At 30.5% G+C, this 22,200-nt stretch overlaps 1 protein-coding gene across 1 annotated transcript in view; it reads right to left on the bottom strand.

Annotated features, from left to right (window-relative positions):
* Window positions 1-22,200, bottom strand: part of LOC145266714 (A disintegrin and metalloproteinase with thrombospondin motifs 9-like) — a 59,493-nt gene that overhangs the window by 5,453 nt on the left and 31,840 nt on the right. Inside the window, exon 4 of the mRNA XM_080122638.1 lies at window positions 9,559-9,780. Within this exon, the coding sequence (XP_079978764.1) occupies window positions 9,559-9,780 (222 nt within the window). The remainder of the gene's footprint in view (window positions 1-9,558; window positions 9,781-22,200) is intronic.

Below are 22,200 nucleotides of genomic sequence, written 5' to 3'. Positions count from 1 at the left end.
AATCTTGTTTTTTTAAACTGTTTTTTTTTTTGCTAGTCATATTGTGTGTGATTACAGATTTAAGTCGGCCGACAGGAGGAGAATAATGGTTGTATTTAATATTTTCATTGTGTCTTGAGTTCCTTGGGGCATTATTGAAGAAAGTAGCAGTTTGATTAAATTGTTCTTTATCGGCAGAAAGAGTAGAAATTCTACTAGAGACGGATTGTACTATAGATTTTATAATTCAGTTGGGGTGGTTAGAAGATTTAGGCACGTATAAAAGCGTAAGGTTGAGTTTGTGATAAGGGCTACAAGTATCGGTGTAAAGATTAAGTGTAATGTCTAAAAAATTTACCCAGATAAAACCCAAAATACAAAGTTTCGGATGATTTCGAATACTCTAGCGAGGAAACTAATTTACAAATTTAATTAATTACCAATTTAATTTATGAGAAATCTAAGCCGTTAATAATTAAGTATTCCTTATATTATCTTATTAGATTAGGTCTTAAAGAAAATACATTATATTTTATAATGAATAGAAAATGATTTAGAATACACTAATTGAAAAGATAAAGTTATTTATTGAAACAATTATTTTATTTGGAAAGTTATTTATTTTATATAGAAAACAAAACTATTGACTCTCCTATAAATAGGACAATCACACAAAAAAAACTATTCACTCAAAATGCAATGTACATATTATGTTAAAAACTAAAGCAGTTCACACAAAGAATAGCATTGCACTTTCGGCAGTATCTTATTGTTTCACTATTGCAAAACTGATTCATTAAGTTCATATATTAGGAAACAAATACAATTTTAGCATATTTCATGAGAATTTTAAAGAGGCTTTCAAGTTGATAAATATTAATTATTTAAATTCTTTCTTCACAGTAACCATCATATTATTTTATAAATTTTAAAAGAAATTACTTGGTATTATTTTAATTGGAATCCATTAATGAGATGAGTATTATTTATTAATTTTATTTATTGCCGACTCATTTCTTTCTTAGTTTTTTTCCCCCCGACGTTCCGGCCAAATATTTCTCTGGCCTTCATCAGGTGGTAACCGCGACGGGATAGGAACTCTGAATCTCCTAACTGCATCCATCATATTACTTCCTTCCATAGTTGCTGTCCTCGTCACGTGTGGGCCAAGTAAGCCTCTAACCGGCATTGAGTAGGATTCAGATAATTCTCACCTGGAACCGTAGAGATTTAACGTCTCTATCAACTACGCTACGGGCCCCGAAGGGCGATCAAGATAGCGGTTTCAATCCTAACCAAAGTCGGCCAGAGGCTTACTTGGCCAAAATGTGGTGAGAAGACAACAACTATGGGAGGCAGTAATTGCAGTGGATGCAGTCAGGAGATTCAGAGTTCCTATCCCGTCGCGGTAAGCACCCGACGAAGGTCAGAGGAATAGTTAGCCGAAACGTCGGGACACAACTAAGCAAAAAGAGGAGGATGATAGTCCGCAATAAATACAATTAATTAATAATACGAATGTCAATAATGAATTCCAATTAAAATAATTTATACCATCCGGTAGGGGCCCGAATATTCAAGATCAGATAATAGATAAATATGAATTTATAAGACCAAGAATTCAAGTTTAATCACACTTTGGAGTCCGTAGCAGCTGATATAAACACAAAAGACAAATTTTAAAGCAAAAAATCGAGCCGAACAGAAAAACCAGACAGAGTGAATTATATATATGATTACAATGAAGGAATATGCCGTATTATACATCTCATTTATATATTATTAATATTTATACTAAAATTTACGTGAGTAAAAATATTTACAAATATTTTTTATATTTTTAATTTTTTGTAAAAATATTATAGCTCCTAAGAAAATTTATTTAGCTCACCGTAACAAACAAATTTCAATCGTTTTCACTTACAAAATTATATTTATCTCACCGTACTAAATATACTTCAATTGTATTCAATTTAAAAAAAATATGTTTATCTCCCCATACTAAATATATTTCAATTGTTTTGAATTTCAAAAATATATTTATCTCCACGTACCAAATATATTTCAATCCTTTTCAATTTACAAATTATATTTATCTCCCCTTACCATTTATATGTAAATCGTTCTTAATTTAAAAATTATAGTTATTCTCCCCGTACTAAATACATTTCAATCGTCTTCAATTTCCAAAATATATTTATCTCGCCGTACAAAATATATTTCAATTGTTTTCAATTTAAAAAATATATGTAGCTCTCTGTACCAAATATATTTCAATTGTTTTAAATATAATGTTTATTCTCTCCGTACAAAATATATTTTAATCCTTTTAAATCTCAAAAATATACTTATCTCCTCGTACAAAATATACTTCAATTGTTTTCAATTTAAAATATTGTATTTATCCCCCTCTACAAAATGTGTTTCAACTGTCTTCAATTTAAACAATATATTTTGCACCCCGTACAAAATTTATTTCAATCGTTTTCAATTTCAAAAATATATTTATTCTCACCGTACAAAATATTAAATTTCAAAAGTATATTTACCCCCTCGGGCAAAATATATATCAATTGTTTTCAATTTGGAGAATATATTTATTCTCCCCGTACCAAATATATTTCAATTGTTTTCAGTTAAATAATGAGTTTATTCTCCATGTGCAAATATATTTCAATTGTTTTCAATTTCAAGAATATATTTATTCTTGCCGTACTAAATATTTTTCAATTGTTTTCAATTAAAAAGTGAGTTTAATCTTCCTCTACCAATTATATTTCAATAATTGTCAAATAAAAAATACGTTTGTTATCCCCGTACCATATATATCCGAATCGTTTTCAATTTATAAATTATATTTATCTTCCCCGACCATATATATTTAAATTGTTTTCAATTTCAAAAATAATGTTATTCTCCCCATACAAAATACATTTCAATCGTCATCAATTAAAAATTTATTTATATCTCCGTACAAAATATATTACAATTATCTTCAATTTCAAAAATAGAATTTACTCCCCGTACAAAATATTTTTAAATTGTTTTCAATTTAAAAAATATGATTTTCTCACCGTACATAATATATTTCAATTGTTTTCAATTTCAAGAATATATTTACTTTCCCCGTACCAAATATATTTCGATTGTTTTCAATTAAAAATAAGTTTATTCTCCCCGTACAAAATATAGTTTAATTACTTTCTATTTCGAAAATATATGTATATATCACTACAAAATATATTTCAATTGTTTTCAATTTAAAAAAATATATGTATATATATACGTACCGCATATATTTCAATTGTTTAAAAGTTACATATTATATTTATCATCCCGTATCACATATATTAAAATTATTTCAATTTCAAAAATATATTAATCTCCCTACAATATATTTCAATTGTTTTTAATTTCAAGAATATATTTATTCTCCTCGTACCAAATATATTTCAATTGTGTTTAGTTTAAAAAATATCTTTTTCCTCGGACCTAATGTATTTTTATTGTTTCCTATTAAAAACCATATTTATCTCCCCGTACCAAATATATTTCAATTGTTTTTTATTTAAAAATATAGTTATCTCCCCGTACCAAAACATGTTCAATTGTTTTCACTTTAAAAAATATATTTATTCTTCCCGTACCAAATATATTTACGTTGTTTTCAATTAATATATATGTATATATATATATATATATATATATATATATATATATATATATATATATATATATATCCCCGTACCAAATATATTTACATTGTTTTCAATTTCAAAAATATATGTATTCTGCCCGCACAAAATATATTACAATTTTTTCAATTTAAAAATATATTTATCTCCCCGTACCAAATATATTTCAACTGTTTTCAATTTCAAAAGCAAATTTTTTCTCCTCGTACCAAATATATTTCAATTGTTTTAAATTTCAAAAATATATTTATTTTCCCCGTACTAAAATATACTTGAATTGTTTTCAATTAAAAAATATATTTATTCTCCCCGTACCAAATATATTTCAATATTTTTCAATTTAAAAAATATATTTATTCTCCCCGTACTAAATATATTTCAAGTGTTTGTAATTTGAAGAATATATTCATTTTCCGCATACCAAATATATTTCAATTGTTTTTCAATTTAAAAAATATATTTGTTCTGCCCGTACTAAATATATTTAAATTGTTTTCAATTTAAAAATATATTAATTCTTCCCGTACTAAATATATTTCAATCGATGTCAATTCCAAAAATATATTTGTTCCTCCCGTGCCAAATATATTTCAATAGTTTGCAATTTGGAAAATATATTTATCCTATCGAACCAAATATATATCAATTGTTTTCAATTTCCAAAATATATTTATCTCCTCGTACCAAATATATTTCAATTGTTTTCAATTTAAAAATATATTTATTCTCCCGTACCAAATATATTTCAATTGTTTTCAATTTAAAACATATACTTATTCCCTCCGTACTAAATATATTTCAAGTGTTTAAAATTTGGAGAATATATTTATTCTCCCCGTACCAAATATATTTCAATTGTTTTCAATTTAAAAATAAATTTTTTCTCCCCGTACCAAATATATTTACATTGTTTTCAATTTTAAAAATATATTTATGCTCCCCGAACCAAATATATTTCAATTGTTTTCAATTTTAAAAATATAATAATTTTTTCCGTACTAAATATATTTCAATAGATTTCAATTTTAAAATATATTTGTTCGCCCCGTACTAAATATATTTAAATTGTTTACAATTATAAAAATATATTTATCTCCCCGTACTAAATATATTTTAATTTTTTTCAATTTAAAAAATATATTTATCTCCTTGTAAAAAACAAGTTTCAATCGTTTTCTAATTTCAAAAATATAATTTTTCTCCCCGTACCAAATATATTCCAACTGTTTCCAATTTCCAAAATATATTTATCTCTACCTACGAAATATATTTCTATTGTTTTCAATTAAAAACATATATGTATCTTCCCGTACTAAATATATTTCAATTGTTTTCATTTTAAAAATATATTTATCTCCTCGCACCCAGTATATTTCAAGTATATTCAATGTAAGAGATATATTTATCGCTCCGTACTAAATATATTGCACTTTTTATTTTCAATTTTAAAATATATTTAACTCCTCGTACTCAATATATTTCAATTATTTCAATTAAAAATATATATTTAACTTCCCGTACTAAATATATTTTAATTGTTTTTAATTTAAAAACATATATTTATCTCCCCGTACTAAATATATTTCAATTGTTTTCAATTAAAAAATATATTTATCTCCCCGTATTAAATATATTTCAATCTTTTTCAATTTCAAACATATATTTATCTTCCCTACTAAATAGATTTCAATTGTTTTCAATTTCAAAAATATAATTATTCTCCCTGTACTAAATAGATTTCAATTGTTTTTAATTTAAAAAATATATTTATCTCTCCGTACCAAATATATTTCAATTGTTTTTGATTTTAAAAATATATTTATCTCCCCGTTCCAAATATATTTCAATAGTTTTCAATTTAAAAATATATTTATTCTCCACGTAATTAATATATTTCAATTGTTTTCAATTTCAAAAATATATTTATCTCTCCGTACTAACTATATTACAATTGTTTTCAATTTTAAAAAAATATATTTATTCTCCCCGCGCTAAATATATATCAATTGATTTCAATTTTACAAATAGCTTTATCTCTCCGTACTAAATATATTTCAATTGTTTTAAATTTCAAATATATATTAATCCTCCCGTACCAAATATAGTTCAATTGGTTTCAATTGTAAAAAAAAAATTATTCTCGCTGTACTAATATATTTCAATGGTTTTCAATTTCAGTAATCCATTTATCTCTCTGTACTAAATATATTTACAATTGTTTTCAATTGAAAAATATATTTAACTCCTCTGTACTAAATATATTTCAATCGTTTTCATTTTCAAAAGTATATTTTTCCCCCGTACCAAACATATTTCAATTGTTTTCAATTTTTAATATATATTTATCTCCCCGTACCAAATATATTTCAATAATTACAATTTAAAAATATATTTATTTTCCTCGTACAACATATATTGTAATTTCAAGAATATATTTTTCTCCCCGTAATAAATATATTTCAATCGTTTTAAATTTCAAAAGTATATTTGTTTCCCCGTACCAAACATATTTCAATTGTTTATTAATTTCAACAATATATTTATCTCCTCGTACCAAATATACTTAAATTGTTTTCGATTTCAAAAATATATTTAAAGCCCCGTACCTAATATATTTCAATTCTTTTAATTTCAATATATATTTAAATCCCCCGTACCAAATATATTTCAATAGTTTTTAATTTCAAAATATATTTAAGTCTCCCGTATCAAATATATTTCAATTGTTTTTAATTTCAAAATATATTAAAATCCCACGTACAAAATATATGTACAGTAAAAAAATAGATTTTCCCCCCTTTTCCAAATATATTTCAATTGTTTTCAATTAAAAAAAAAACATATTTAACTCCTCGTACCAAATATATTTCAATTTAAAAAATATATGTGTCTCCCCGTACTAAATATATTTAAATTATTTACAATTTAAAAAATATATTTATCTCCCCGTACTTAATATATTTTAATTTTTTTTCAATTTAAAAAATATATTTATCTCCTTGTACAAAATAAGTTTCAATCGTTTTATAATTTCAAAAATATATTTATTCTTCCCGTACAAAGTATATTTTAATTTCAAGAACATATTTTTCTCCCCGTAAAAAATATATTTCAATTGTTTTCAATTTCAGAAATATATTTAAGTATCCCGTTCTAAATATATCTCTATTGTTTTCAATTTCAAAAACATCATTTATCTCCCCGTACCAAATATATTTCAATCATTTTCAATTTAAAAATAGTATCGCGTACTTAATATATTTCAAGTGTTCTCAGTTTTAAAAATATATTTATTCACCCCATACTAAATATATTTCAATTGTTTTCAATGTCCAAAATATATGTATATCCCCGGTACCAAAAATATTTACAATTGTTTTCAATTTAAAAAAATATATTTATTCTCGCTGTACTAAATATATTTGAATTTTTTTCAATTTAAAAAATATATTTATCTCCTCGTACAAAATAAGTTTCAATCGTTTTCAATTACAAAAATATAATTATTCTCCCCGTACCAAATATATTCCAACTGTTTCCAATTTCCAAAATATATTTATCTCCCGCTACGAAATATATTTCAATTGTTTTCAATTAAAAAAATATATGTATCTCCCGTACTAAATATATTTCAATTGTTTACAATTTCTTAAATATATTAATCTCCTCGTACCAAGTATATTTCAAGTGTTTTCAATTTAAAAAATATATTTATCTCTCCGTACTAAATATATTGCACTTGTTTTTAATTTTTAAAATATATTTAACTCCCCGTATTTAATATATTTTAATTGTTTTTAATAAAAAATAATATATATATCTTCGCGTACTAAATAGATTTCAATTGTTTTAAATTAAAAATATATTTATCTCCCCGTACTAAATATATTTCAACCGTAGTACATTTAACACACATATATATATCTCCCCCGTACCAAATATATTTCAATTGTTTTCAATTTCAAAAATATATTTATCTTCCAGGACTAAATAGATTTCAATTGTTTTTAAATTATATATATATATATTTATCTCTCCGTACCAAATATATTTTAATTGTTTTTAATTTCAAAAATATATTTATCTCCCCGTACAAAATATATTAGAATTGCTTTCAATTTAAATAATATATTTATTCTCCCTGTAATTAATATGATTCAATTGCTTCCAATTTCACAAACATATTCATGTCTTCGTACTAAATATATTACACTTATTTTCAATTTAAAAAATGTATTTATTCTCCCCGTACTAAATATCTATCAATTGACTTACATTTTTACAAATATATTTATATCTCCGTACTAAATATATTTCAATTGATTTACAATTTCAAAAATATATTAATCTACCAGTACCAAATATATTTCAATTGATTTCAATTTCAGTAATCTATTTATCTCTCTGTACTAAGTATATTTACAATTGTTTTCAATTTAAAAATATATTAAACTCCCTCGTACTAAATATATTTAAATTGTTTTCAATTTCCAAAGGATATTTGTTTCCACGTACCAAACATATTTCAAGTGTTTTCAATTTTAAAAATATATTTATCTCCCCGTACCAAATATATTTCAATGGTTTTCAATTTAAAAATATATTTATTCTCCCCGTACAAAGTATATTTTAATTTCAAGAACATATTTTTTTTTATATTTCAATTGTTTTCAATTTCAGAAATATATTTAAGTATCCCCTTCTAAATATATGTCTATTGTTTTCAATTTCAAAAATATAATTTATCTCCCCGTACCAAATATATTTCAATCATTTTCAATTTAAAATAGTATCCCGTACTTAATATATTTCAAGTGTTCTCAGTTTTAAAAATATATTTATTCACCCCATACTAAATATATTTCAATTGTTTTCAATTTCCAAAATATATGTATATCCCCGGTACCAAATATAATTACAATTGTTTTAAATTTAAAAACATATTTATTCTCCTCGTACCAAATATATTTCAATTGCTTTTTATTTTTAAAAATATATTTAGCTCCCGTACAAAATATATTTCAATTGTTTTCAATTTCAAAAATATATTTATTTTCCCCGTACGAAATATATTTAATTTGTTTTCAATTTCAAAAATATATTTATTTCCCCGTACTAAATATTGTCATTTATTTACAATTTCAAAAATATTTTTATTTTTCTCGTACCAAATATATTTCAATTGCTTTCAATTAAAAAAAATATATTAAGCCCCCGGACCAAATATATTTCAATTGATTTCAATTTAAAAAATATATTTATCTCCCGTACCAAATAAATTTCACTCGTTTTCAATTTCAAAATTCTGTTCATCTTTTTGTAGTAAGTATATTTCAATCGGTTTCATTTTTTAAGATACGATTATCTTCCGTACCAAATATATTTCAATCACTCTCAATTTCAAAAATATATTTATCTCCCGTACTTAATATATTTCAATCGTTTTCAATTTAAACAATATATTTATCTTCCGTACCAAATATATTTCAATTGTTTTCAATTTAAACAATATATTTATCTCCCCGTACCAAATATATTTTAATTGTTTCAAGGTCGAATAGTTCTCACAAATAACCGCCATCAAGTCTACTTCTATCGCCATGGTATTCGTCGCCATTGGACGATTAAGAAACGATAATATAGAAAAAAATGACGATCAAAGTGTAAAGACCAGACGCACGTATGTAAACAAATAATAGCTTTTATTTAATCGATTTTTTTTTATCGATCACCAACTATAACGCACAACTACGCGTGTAATGAAAAGACCATTTGTTTCCAATGTGTTTTAATTGGTTAACGCTGGATTTCTTTTTAACAACCTGATTCTTATGTAAAATGTTACACTCGCTGGCGTAGGGTCCGAGCATATAAGAATACTTACCGAAGGCGCAACTATTAATCCTGTACCTTCCAAGTTTATATGAAACTTTCCACGTCTCGGCTTGCAAGATAGGTACATGCAATCGGCTCCGGTTCCATAGTTGAGCTGAGGACGGCATGTTTTTCCCGTTTTCTTGAACGCGTTTGGGTCCGACAATCCAAATAGCTTCGGATCACAACTGACATTCGTGAATGTTTTATCTCCAGTCACCACATTAAAACTCTGCAGAAAATAAAAGCAAAAAGAGAAAAAAAAACTTTAATCTCTTATATAGAAATCAAGACTACAATCATATAAATATACATTGTAATTACGTCGATAAGCTGGTTCGAAGTTAAACAAATTGAACCTGGCCAGTATCAGATGGGTGACAATTTGGGAATATCAGGCGCTGTGTGTAGGAGGATAGCGATACCGCATTGCAAGAACTAAGAAAAATATATAAATAAAAACTAATGTCATCATTTTTCTTGACCGGGATATACATGTTGCTGAAGATCTCTTATGGATTTTATATTCGCTAGAAACTTTCTCCTTAGGACGAAGTCGGTTTAAAGCGACAAGTGTAAATGCGCAATAATGAATAATGAAAACAAATATTGACATCGTTATTTTTATATCTTCTAATAATATGTAATATCTCTTTATTTAAGGGAATAAGTGAATTTTAGTTTTCATTCGTATGGTTTAGAAAAAAGGAATAAACTAATAATATAAAGATATTGACAGGTCTTTATTTTATGCTTAATTTGATGTGGGAAAATCCAATAAACTGTTTCTAACCACCTTTAATTACTTGTCAATAAAAATGTTGATTCTGAAAATCGACTGAAACAATTGTATGAAGAAAAATGTTTAAAAACACGTTTCACGCTATATGTATGCACAATACCCTCACTATTTGCTAACCCATATTAGCTTTTACGAGGAATGGTGCACTTTTTTCCATTCCAAGTGATGTTACCTAAATTAATAGCACGAGCTGGATACTCCACCAGACTAGATAAATTCTTGTCCTACAATTCTGTTGACCAAGAGACTAAAATGAAAGGTATACTACAATGTATGAAAATGGTAAATTGGAGAGAGAGATATTATGTTCTCATTTTATTTACTAACTCAGTGTTTGAGAAATAAAGAACTTAAATAGAACATTCGAATATCTATGTATCTCATATAGAGTTCAAGTGTTAGCTCCAGGTTGAGGGCCCTTTGATTTCTGAGAACTTCGACTGAAGTAAAATAAAACAATTGAACTTCATTTTAAAATTTAAGTAATTTAAATAGTATTGTTAAGCCATGGAATCCTCGAAAAAGCGAGTAACATCGTCGAAGCGTTGATTAATCCGTTCGTATTTCTAATATTAATTTATAGGGGATCGTTCATAAAATAATGCTTCTTATTTTTAACTCAAAAATTTGAAGAGCTAAAGATGGAAGTGATACCTTTAACATGAGCGAAGTTTTGTGTTCTAGAATTTATTTTTCTACGTATTCGCTACCATTGTTTCTTTCTTCAGATCTATGTGTTACTTTAGTTGAAGCATATTGGTAACTTTATCGGAATAGTTAAATTTACAGATACACACTGTCTAAATAATACCGTTAAAAATGAATTCAATCCTTAAACAAAATGCACACATCTTGCTAATATATTGAAGTAGATTTAGATTCATATTTCAGATCAAGACGTAAATAATTTTGCAAGCGATTAATTTATAAGCTCGTTACCAGATGGAAATATGTTATAGAAAGCAAAGGTGTTATTTTATGAACAAATATTTTCAAGAATACGATTATTTTTTAAAAAAAATTATGATAATATTTAAAATCGGAAAACCTTCCGAACCCAAATAATAAAGTTACGCTTGTTATTAGAAATAGGAGTTTTCCCGTGATCCGTATGAAATTCCTTTAAAAAAAAACAAAAAAGAACATCGATTTTTGTATTCATTCTTTTTTCAGACTGTTATTGTCTTCTTAATAGTTGTGGTTGTTTCACCACGTCTCGGCCAACTCATCCTTTGTCCTTCTTCATATGATTAGCCTCGATAGGATAGGAATGCTGAGTCTTGTGATATATCTCCGGCGTCGTGCAGTGGAAAACTAAAACCAAGCTTCTCTCTTTACATCATCAACATTCTGATCCACATCTGGCATCAATTGAAATGAATGGATCTCGTCTTCAGGAGGCCTCAAGTTTTGACAAGCTTCTTGGCTTGACCATTACTCCTGATCTTAAAAGGAGCAGGTACATCAAATCTGTTGCCAAGGCCGCTGGAAAAATGGTGGGATCTTTCTATCGATCCGCTATATATCTCACTGCTGATGCTATTCTCTATCTATATAAAAGCCAGGTACGTCCAAGGATGGAATACTGTTGCCACATCTGGGCAGGAGCTGCTAGAAAGGACTTGTCCTGCCTTGATAGGGTTCAAAATAGACTTCGTAGCCTCATAGGAGATGTCCTTTTCTCTTCCTTGCAACCTCTATCTCACAGAAGTGATGTTGCGAGTTTGTCTCTGATGTATCGTTATTTTCATGGAAAGTGTTCGACTGAGCTCCAATCTATGGTCCCCCCTCGCCAAACTTTCACAAGAAACACTCGTCTAGCTGTAAACACTATCAATAATTCCCCCACTCTTTATCTGTGCCTAAACCTAAACGTACGGTTCTAGGTGAGCATTGTCTGAAGAGAGCGGTTGCAATCCTACCCAAGTAGGCAAGAGTATTAGTTGACCCTGAGCGTGGTGAGGCAACGACTATGGAAGGCTGTAATAACTTGGGTTAATTTACAAGACTCAGCATCCCCGTCCCGTTGCTGTTAATCACCGTAAAGGGCCAGAGGATGAGTGGGGCGAAACGTGGTGAAACAACAAACATGAAACAGAGTAAAGTAATATTAACAGCATCTTATATTTCTAAAATAGTTTAGAGAAGGTTTCATAATTTGTATTATGTGGATTATTCAGAATACTGTTCTCATCATGAGTGTTATTTCCACAACATATCAGTCGATATAACCTCCGACTTTCTTCAGTTGTATCATGCAAGCAACGCGGCGTTACGGATACAGTCTTACGTAAAATTTAGTTTTAAGGATAACTTTTCAAGGGGGTTGAAGGTTAAATTCTCAGTGCGTGCGATACTAGAATACAATTGCGAATTCCGTAATATTTCTACTTGGCCATGGCTGACGTAACGAAAGCATGCTACGCCCGTGAATTAGAGTTCTGTTCGAAATTTTGTGAAATGTTCAGTAGAAAGATTTCGAAGTCAGAAAGAAAAATTACTGAGTTCCACAGGAAAGATTGCCGAGTTGGACAAGATGCACCTAGCGGAAGTCGTCCGAGACGTTGCGAAAGAAACACATACAGTGAAAATAGTAGTTAGAATAATCGAAATAAGACAAAGGACTAATGCCTTCTTTATTTTTTTTTTACTGCAGTATAAACCAATGAGACTATTACTATAACAGCGAAATACGAAATTTTTAATCCACAATTGCAGTACAAACCAATGGTCTCTACTTGATTGTCGTGTTACAGTAATTAATATATCCAAAAGTTACAAAAACTGTAAGTAGAAATAATTATTAAAGAAAACTTTTTTTTGTACAAAAATTAGCGAAAATAAAATATTCGGCTAAATAAACACTCGAGAGTTCCAAGGGGAGGTAAATAGCGTGTAATTAATGCCAAATTTTTCATACATTGTGCGTTAACAATCATAAATATGGGGTGCCTGCCATGTTTTTAACATAATAGAATAACTCCTGTTGTTAATACGTCATGGGTTCTCAAAACATAATGACGAGAGTTTGTACGTAAAATAGAAAAGTTTTCAAGGATGAGAGATCATATAGAAACGATGAGTTAATTCGAATAAAATAAATACGAATCAAGTGAGCTTGAAAGCCAAATCACAACGTAATATTAGGAAAATAAACAAATATTTTAATTGTTTAAAATTTATCATAAATATATTTCACTCCATCTTCAGTGTGTTGTTTTGTTTCTTTTTTTCCTTTTCGTCTTCCTTGCCATGTTTTAAAGTTAGGAAAGAAGTCTGTTTGTAAAGAGCCGCGCGTTGTATCTAGCGGTTTTATTTTGAAATGTTTGAACTGTGCGTAGGCAACGTGAGAATAACGTCAAGGATGAAAAACAAAGAACACACTGAAGATGGAGTCTACCTCTGAAATATATTTGTAATAAATTTCAAACAAGTAAAATATTTGTTTATTTTCCTAATATTACGTTGTGATTTGGCTTTCAAGCGCACTTCATATATATTTTATTTTAGAAAACTTTTTTAAAAGAATTATCACGTAATATTTAAGAACTTTTTACATGCAAATTAAATAGGACATCATTGTAAATTGATACAAAACATCAGCAGATACTATCGTTTTTATAGCAATATTTTTGTTTTCCGAATTCTGTTATTATAGTGTAGTTTCATCCAAATTTCTAATGATAAAGCAACGAGAATTAAAAGTTCTCCATTTCTCTCTTCTCTCTCTCTCTCTCTCTCTTTCTCTCTCTCGGAAGCTCCCAATCGCTTTCTATCTCTCTCTTCCTTTCTATCACGCTCTCTCTCTCTCTCTCTCTCTCTATCTAGCATTCTGTATCCATCTATGTCTAGCTCTCTTTCTCTCTCTCTTTCTCTCTCTCCCTTTCTCTCACTCCAACTTTTTTCTCCTTTTCTCTTTCACTATTTCTCTCTTTCTCGCTTTATATATGAAGCATGTTGAATTCTATTATATGGCATAATAACGTGTACACACCGGTTCCCAATGGATCAGCGAAGTTAAGCAACGTTGCGCCTAGTCAGTACTAAATGGGTGACCATTTGGGATTTCAGGTGCTGTATGTGCTCTCCGCTTATATCGGCATTGTTTCCAGTCGTCCTGATCTTTTCCTTGCCACTGGATTCAAACAGTGCCGATTCAGGAATAGTGTGGTTAGGGATTGCGCTATCCTTGCCTCACAATTACACGCGCTACTGCCCCTGAGGGGTATCCCTTTGTCTTTCAAGACTGAACGGAAGCATGGATGGATGGATGGAATTCTATTGCATACCGCAACCTCGTATATTTATCAATGTCTTCTGCCTATTTGCTAAACAGCCATTACCTAAAATTCTTCGTTCTATTGTCTTTTTAAGTTTCTATTCCATCTGTTTAACTCCATTTAACATGCCACCAGTTTGATCAGCTGTTTGACCTTAGGTCATCCATTAGAAACTTACCAGCTTTGTATAACACAAATTCAAAGGGTAAACCTTTCAGCTGACAGTAGATATATTTGACTTGTATGTCATCTGCCCATAGGAACATTTCACATCATTCGATGAACGTTTTCATAGGTGGGAATTAATTTTAAAGGAATAGGTCGCCCGGCGTTGCTCGCCCGTAAAATACGTTTAAATATTATATTTTAATTTATGAAAATTTCGCATTTATATTATGGAGATTAATCGCTATTGATTATTATATTGTACTCGATATATCGTAGTTATTACAAAAGAAAAACAAGTGAAGCATGCATGGGCCCCTGTGAGTGTACAGTGAACGAGGCATAAAACAACATTTGCCCCGTCATTTAGCCACAAAAGCCCCAGGAGGCGTCAAATCCTTGTAAAAATGAACAAACGGTGCAGTTTTAGGCCTAAAAATATGTAAATTTGAGTTCTGCACCATGCATAACTGCTAAATAGACATACACAAAACAATTTGACAAATATGGAAAACTAGTCCCCAAAATAGTGTTTTTATTAGCCCTAAAAGAGACCCTGGGGCACACCTAAGAGTTATCACGAAGTATAGACAAACAAAATTATACAGAAATCAGTTAATTACAAGTTTTCAGAAAGTTTTATAAAAATCCAAGGCATTAATTTTTTTTTTTTTTTTAATAAGCACAAAAGTGTTCATTTTATTCATTTTAACAAGAAAGGCACCTCTAAGTGGGCAACCAAAGTTTTCCCGGGAAACTCGTGCCGTTATTTTTTACTAATATCATGTTTAATGTTTGTGCAAAATTTCAAAAAATTCCAAGGCGTAGTTATTGAGAAAAGTACGGACAGACGAACGAACGGACGAACGGACGAACAAACGAGGGTTAATTTACAGGTCGATCCTCCTTTTTCTCTTTGTTCTTGTTCCGTTAGCCTTGATTGGTAAGGAATCGTGGCGCAGTGGTCATAGTACGTGTAAATAGTGATATTCCCATGAAGGTTGAAGGTTCAATCGTTAGTGAGTGCAACCGAAAAATACAATTGCGAATTACTTAGAAGCTCTATCTAATCATGATAAAAGAAAAGCACGTTACCCTCCTGAAGTAAATAAAGGGGTATGTCAAATTTTCCGAGTTGAACAGAAAGATTGAAAAGTTCGAAAGTATACGCATGAATACCGTCAGAGATTATATCGACAGAAACGTTGTGAAAATCACACTTTAGATGAGAACAGTATTCTGCAGAATCCAAATAATAATAAAATACAGTTGTAAAGTTATACTCTTCTAGAGATCGAAGGTTCAATCCTCATTGTAGGATACACTCAACATACAATTACTTAGTATTACTTAGTATTTATACCTTATCATGGCTGAAGGAACGAGAGAATTCTACTCCCGTGGAATAAATAAAGGGTTCCGAAATTCTGTGAGAATTCTTGATTTCGATAGAAATATTCCCCGAGTTCGATAAAAAAAAAAAACACCTGAAGAAATAATATACACCGGCCGAAACTTTGGGAAAATAACAATTACGATGTGAACAACAGTTCAAAGAATCCAAATAATGCGAATAACCAATGTTTATCTTCAAAAATTAAGTAACATAATAATTGTTGTTTATTATAACTTCACCAATTGAAGAAAACGTATTAATTTTATAACAGTAAAAACGTGGCAAAATGTCACTTTGATCAAATAAACAGATTCTATGTGTCAACGTTGCCGTAATATAACTTCAGTAATATTTCATCCAATATTGAGAATTAAGGTCGGATGCAATGTTTGCCCATCGTTGTATTGTCTAGCATAGTTATCCACTATCTCGATTGACTGACGTTGTTTAACCTATTAGATGTTCTGTAATGTTGTCCGGGAGCCAACACGTTGTAACGCCAGTCGTAAAGCAGGAACAGACTAGAAAAAAACGCCAACTCTCCTTTTATATGTAACAGCGACGTTTATTTCGTCAGTGTCACGATCATGATATCGCCCACGTGATTGTCTTCTACAACGTGTTCGCGAATGTTATACATGACTCAAACTTGATTACGAACGTTATTTTAATCGTTAACGTGATCTCCTATTATTAGTAGTATTTTTCCCAACCCGTAAGGTTATTTCTCAAGCATTTGCATATAGCTGTCCGAGCTATTTTACACTTTGCGATACTTAATAGTCTGTTAACTCTTGTTGGGTCATTTTATTTTGTATTGTGTCAATGCTTTGTTGCTTGCCTCCTTTATAAAATTGTTAATTATGCAGAACGATAGAGAGTCGAATTTGTAAAAGGAGTATTTTTTAAATATATTTTGTATGGTTATGATCAGAAATTATTGACAAAATCGCATGAATCCGGATCTGGAAATTCAGCGTCTATACTTGAAGCTGTACTTCATAAAAGCATATTCATATTTATAATGAATTTGTAATGTAAACGAAAGGTTTAAGAACACGGAAATGAGGTGTTCCGATTCGATATGAGATTACTTAAATTTTAGTGCTAATAAAAAACCAACTGTAGAGAATGCCGGAAGTGAGATTATTAAAAAATAAAACGAAGTAAGTCAGTAAATTCGGGGGTATGCAGTTGACGCTATTTACTATGGTTTTCGTTGATATTTGGGCACTGATAATGGTTTTATTAAATGAAAATAGAGCAAATAAATGATTTATTATATATTTGACATATATATATATATATATATATAATTATATATATATAATTATATATATATATGCATATGTATATATGTTGAATTAATTAGTTTTTTTTTTAAAATACGTTGATGGAATGTACTCTAACGACCTTATTACTCGTTTACGTCCTCGACGTACATACATCCAACGAACCCGTCTCGCATCTAAATTCCAACACTTTACTACCGCAAAGTCCTCTCTCCGATTGCTAGACTTTGGAATTTCCCTTCCGTTTCCTGGTTCACTGGCCGTACTGATCTGCAGAAGTTTAAGTGTAATTTGAACAGACATCGCGCCCATCTCCTTGCATAGTCTTCCATAGACATGGTCCCGAATCATACCCGCTTACGTTTAGCGGCAACGTAACTTGCTTTGGGTGAACACAATATATATATATATATATATATAACATCCTACGATAAAAACCTACATTCGTCCAACATTAGAAATATCTTAACTAACAATACTAAAATTTGATATCTTAACAACTGAACACGACGATTAAAATTACTAGGAGCCATACTTATCAAAAAAAAACAAAAAACACAAAAAAGACTACAGCCCTTTTAAAACCGGATTTCATTAAACACCGGGACAAATATACTAACAGCATTTAATAACCAACATGAAAGTGAATTAATAAACTATAAAATAGGAAAATAGAAATTTTAAAAAAATTTAAAAATATAAACTAAAAGTAATTCGCCCCCAACCCTCCTGCACCCACCTTTATAGCCACACAAAATGAAAATAAAAATAAAAAAAATAAATTATAAATACACCAAGCCTCAAAGGAAAAGAAATCAGTAAACAACAACAATCGCTCATGATGATAATCGGATGCACCGATAGAAAGCACTTTATCAGAAATGGTAGAACAACAACTTTTGGGCGCCATTTTATATTATATGCCTGCTGGAATTAAATAGACCGCTGGGCAAATGGAAAAGATATCCAGGAAGATCTGAAGAAAGAATAACTGTCGTGTTCAATCAGACGTGCCTGATTAATGATTTGCTGCCAATATATATATATATATATATATATATATATATATATATATATATATATGTATATATATACATGTGCGTATATATATATATATATATATATATATATATATATATATATATATATATATATATATATATATATATATCCAAGATGGTGTAATTGAAAAATATAAAGGTAACTGCAGCTTCTCTTCAAAATTGTGTATTCTCATCATGTCGTATCACAATTTGATTTCTTTTGTTGGATTAATTTTTGCTATTTCTTCTGATGAGTTAAGGGCATAATAAATTCACTGATTGATATGATAATTAAATGATTGATTGTGCGCTACGAAACAGATACTGTCAAGAACTGTAATCATCAACTGTTGTAAAGGAATAAAATACAAAATTGTCAACATTGTACTTTGGAATATAATTTTGTTCATTTATTCTATATATAAAGTTTTGTCATTTATTCTATATATTGCTCTGTATTCACATTGAGCTTCTTATATAAGGATTGATATATAACAAGAAAAATATATTTCTACAGAAATAGATACATATTAATATATATATATATGTATGTGTGTGTGCGCGCGCGTATTGAATTGATCACTGATATGAGGTTGGAGTACATGCGTGGGTTAGCGAAAAACTGAGATATGCTAGTCTTAGTAAAAATGGGAAGGCAAAAATCAGTCGTTCACGAGGCTTATGTGAAATGACCTTTAAAGGACAAAGGTCACGCTGAGATACCAAGTAAAGTAGACTAGAGAAAGCTGACGTGGATAGAAAGTGATGTTGCCCTTGACTCCCAGAGACGCGTCAGAAGAGATGTTATAGAGGTCTTCCGAACTTAGAGAAAAAGTGAAAATTGTTTAGTAATAAAAGAGCAATGTCCGTTACTTAGTTATTTGGGCATTAAGCACCCTGTACTATATCCATAGAATTTAAGCTATACATATCAAAAGATATTTTTATATAAAAGAAGCGGAATGTTTAATAGCAATGAGGACGTATATATCGGCATTGACTTATTCTCATTTCTTGATTTTTTTTCAGGCCCGTGCCAAGCATCCCATGGACAAAGTAAGGTACCAGTCGACTCTCAAATAGATTTAGACAAAGTGCCCAGAACAATGAATTATTCATAAGCCCTGTAATGGAGGAAGATGTAGGTGTGTACAGATGCACCGGCACACAACAACTTGGTAATCCTTTGAGTGTCTCTTTCTAGATCAGTGGCTTGGTTCCCATCAGTTTTGGCAAATAACAAATAGGATCATGAACAGAAGTGTGCGTTCTATCCCAACCATTATCAATGGACAAGAGGTCATCTCGTCAGCGTCTGACAAGGCCAAACTATTTGCAAAGAACTTTGCAGCTAATTCTACCCTATGCGACGAAGGCCATCAACTCCCCATATTTCCTCCTATAACACAAAACACGCTAGGTAATATACAAATATTTGTGAGTGAGGTCGCCAAGCTAATCAAGAACCTTGATTCCAGTAAAGCAACTGGCCCTGACGGCATCCCAATTATAGTGTTAAAAAAGCTTCAACCTGAACTTGCTCCCATACTTACAAAACTGTTTAAGCCTTGCCTTAAGGAGAAATGCTTACCAACACCATGGAAAACTTCATCAGTATGGCATGTATTTAAGAATTAAGGTTATAAGTCCTCTCCCTCTCAGTACAAACCTATAAGTCTCCTGCGTGCCATGAGTAAGTTGCTAGAATCCATACTAAATAGAGGAATAGTCAACTACCGCAGCAGAAATAACCTCCTTAGTGACACACAATATGGTTTCCGTTCTGCAAGATCTACCGCAGATGTGCTTAAGGTTATATCTCATAGGATTAGCGAATCTCTCGACGAAGCCTACCTTTCTAGGGCAATTACACTTGACATATCAAAGGCCTTCGACAAGGTATGGCATAAAGGCCTACTTCACAAAATTTCCAGCTACGGTATTACTGGAAATGTTTTCTCAATCATTAAATCATTTCTCTCTGATAGGCTCATAAGAGTAGTGTTCGATGGACAAAAATCAGAGGCCTGCAATATAAATGCTGGAGTCCCTTAGGGGTCAATCCTGGGCCCAACACTCTTCCTGATCTACATCAATGATCTCCCTAAACACATACTTAAATCATTCGTTGACATCTATGCTGATGACACGACCATCTACGGCAACACATCAAAGGCCGTAAATGACAAAGTTCTCTCTGATTCTCTCTCCTCTGATCTCGAACGTGTAGTTCAGTGGGGGAAAACGTGGTTACCTTTAATGCATCTAAAACCAAGCTCGTATTTTTACACCATCAACGCCCTGATCACCATCTGGCATCAATTGTAATGGATGGCTCTCGCCTAGGAGAAGCTCAATGTGTTGACAAGCTTCTGGGCTTGACCTTTACTCCTGATATGAAATGGAACACGTACATCAAGTCTGTTGCCAGCGTCGCTGGAAAGATGGTGGGATCCTTCTACCGCTCCAGAAGATATCTCAGTACTGATGCAATTCTCTATCTATATAAAAGCTAAGTGCGTCCAAGGATGAAATACTGCTGCCATATCTGGGCAGGAGCTGCTAAAAATAGCCCATCCTGCCTTGACAGAATACAAAATAGACTTCGTGGCTTAGTGGAGGATGCCCTTTTCTCTTCCCTGCAACCTCTTTCCCACAGAAAAGACGTTGCGAGCCTGTCTTTGTTTTACCGTTATTTCCATGGCAAGTGCTCTTCTGATCTCCAATCTCTGCCCCCTCGCCAATCTTTTACGAAAACACCCGTCTAGCTGAAACCACTGTCAAAAATTTTCCCAACTCTCTACCTGTGCCTAAATCAAAAGGTAGATTCCATAAACACAGCTTCTTTCTTAGAACAGCACGCCAGTGAAACTCTGTTCCGTCTGCCTGTTTCCCACCTGACTACACCTTGGATGTCTTCAAATCCAACGTAAACAAATTCCTGATGAACCGTCCCCTTAAGTAGACACTTTATGAAATCTCAACACTAACGTACAACGTACTGTACATGCAGTAACCCTTATCCCTGAGTGGCTTCCGGGCCTTGATAAGTGGTGACCTCCTTGTAAAAAAAAAAGATTGATGTCAAAGATAAGTTGAAACAAAAATTTAAAACTTATGATAAGGAGTAATGAAATGACTTGATTAGCTTAAACAGCATGAGAGTTTGTTTGTGGGTGAACCATCTTTTATCTTATTGGCTTCTTTTGTGTTTTGGATCATAATAACAAAAGAGAATATGTAGTATTTTGAGTATCTTGTCGGCCGAGGCTGTGGAAATTGTAAAACAGTATCTCTTACTTGGTGTAAAGGAGAAAAGTGAGAAAAGTAGACAGCCGGAAAGTAGATATGGTATAAGATAGACGATAAGCGTCGGGAGGCCTTAATCTTCCTAGATTGAGATGGCTTCTCAAGTATTGGCAAAATAGAAGGCAATGTCAATACCTCCTTAAATTAGACTTACGTTTCTCATTTTTTTAGATGTGCGTTGATTAATATTCCTATTTGTAATCTATTGGTTATACTTCTCATCAAAATTCTTTAAAAAAATACAAAAATTGACTTTATTCAAATAAATGAATTCCTTTCTGCGTGCTAGTGTGAGCCTTTACTTTCAGGCGACAAAATCATGACATTTAATTTTGCTGCTATCGTGTGTGACTGGGAACAATCCA

Source organism: Euprymna scolopes, chromosome 41 (assembly GCF_053919585.1).
Source record: "Euprymna scolopes isolate OS-2025 chromosome 41, ASM5391958v1, whole genome shotgun sequence".
Lineage (NCBI taxonomy): Eukaryota > Metazoa > Mollusca > Cephalopoda > Sepiida > Sepiolidae > Euprymna > Euprymna scolopes.
Note: the sequence above shows the minus strand (reverse complement) of the source record. Positions and strands in the feature narration are given on the sequence as shown.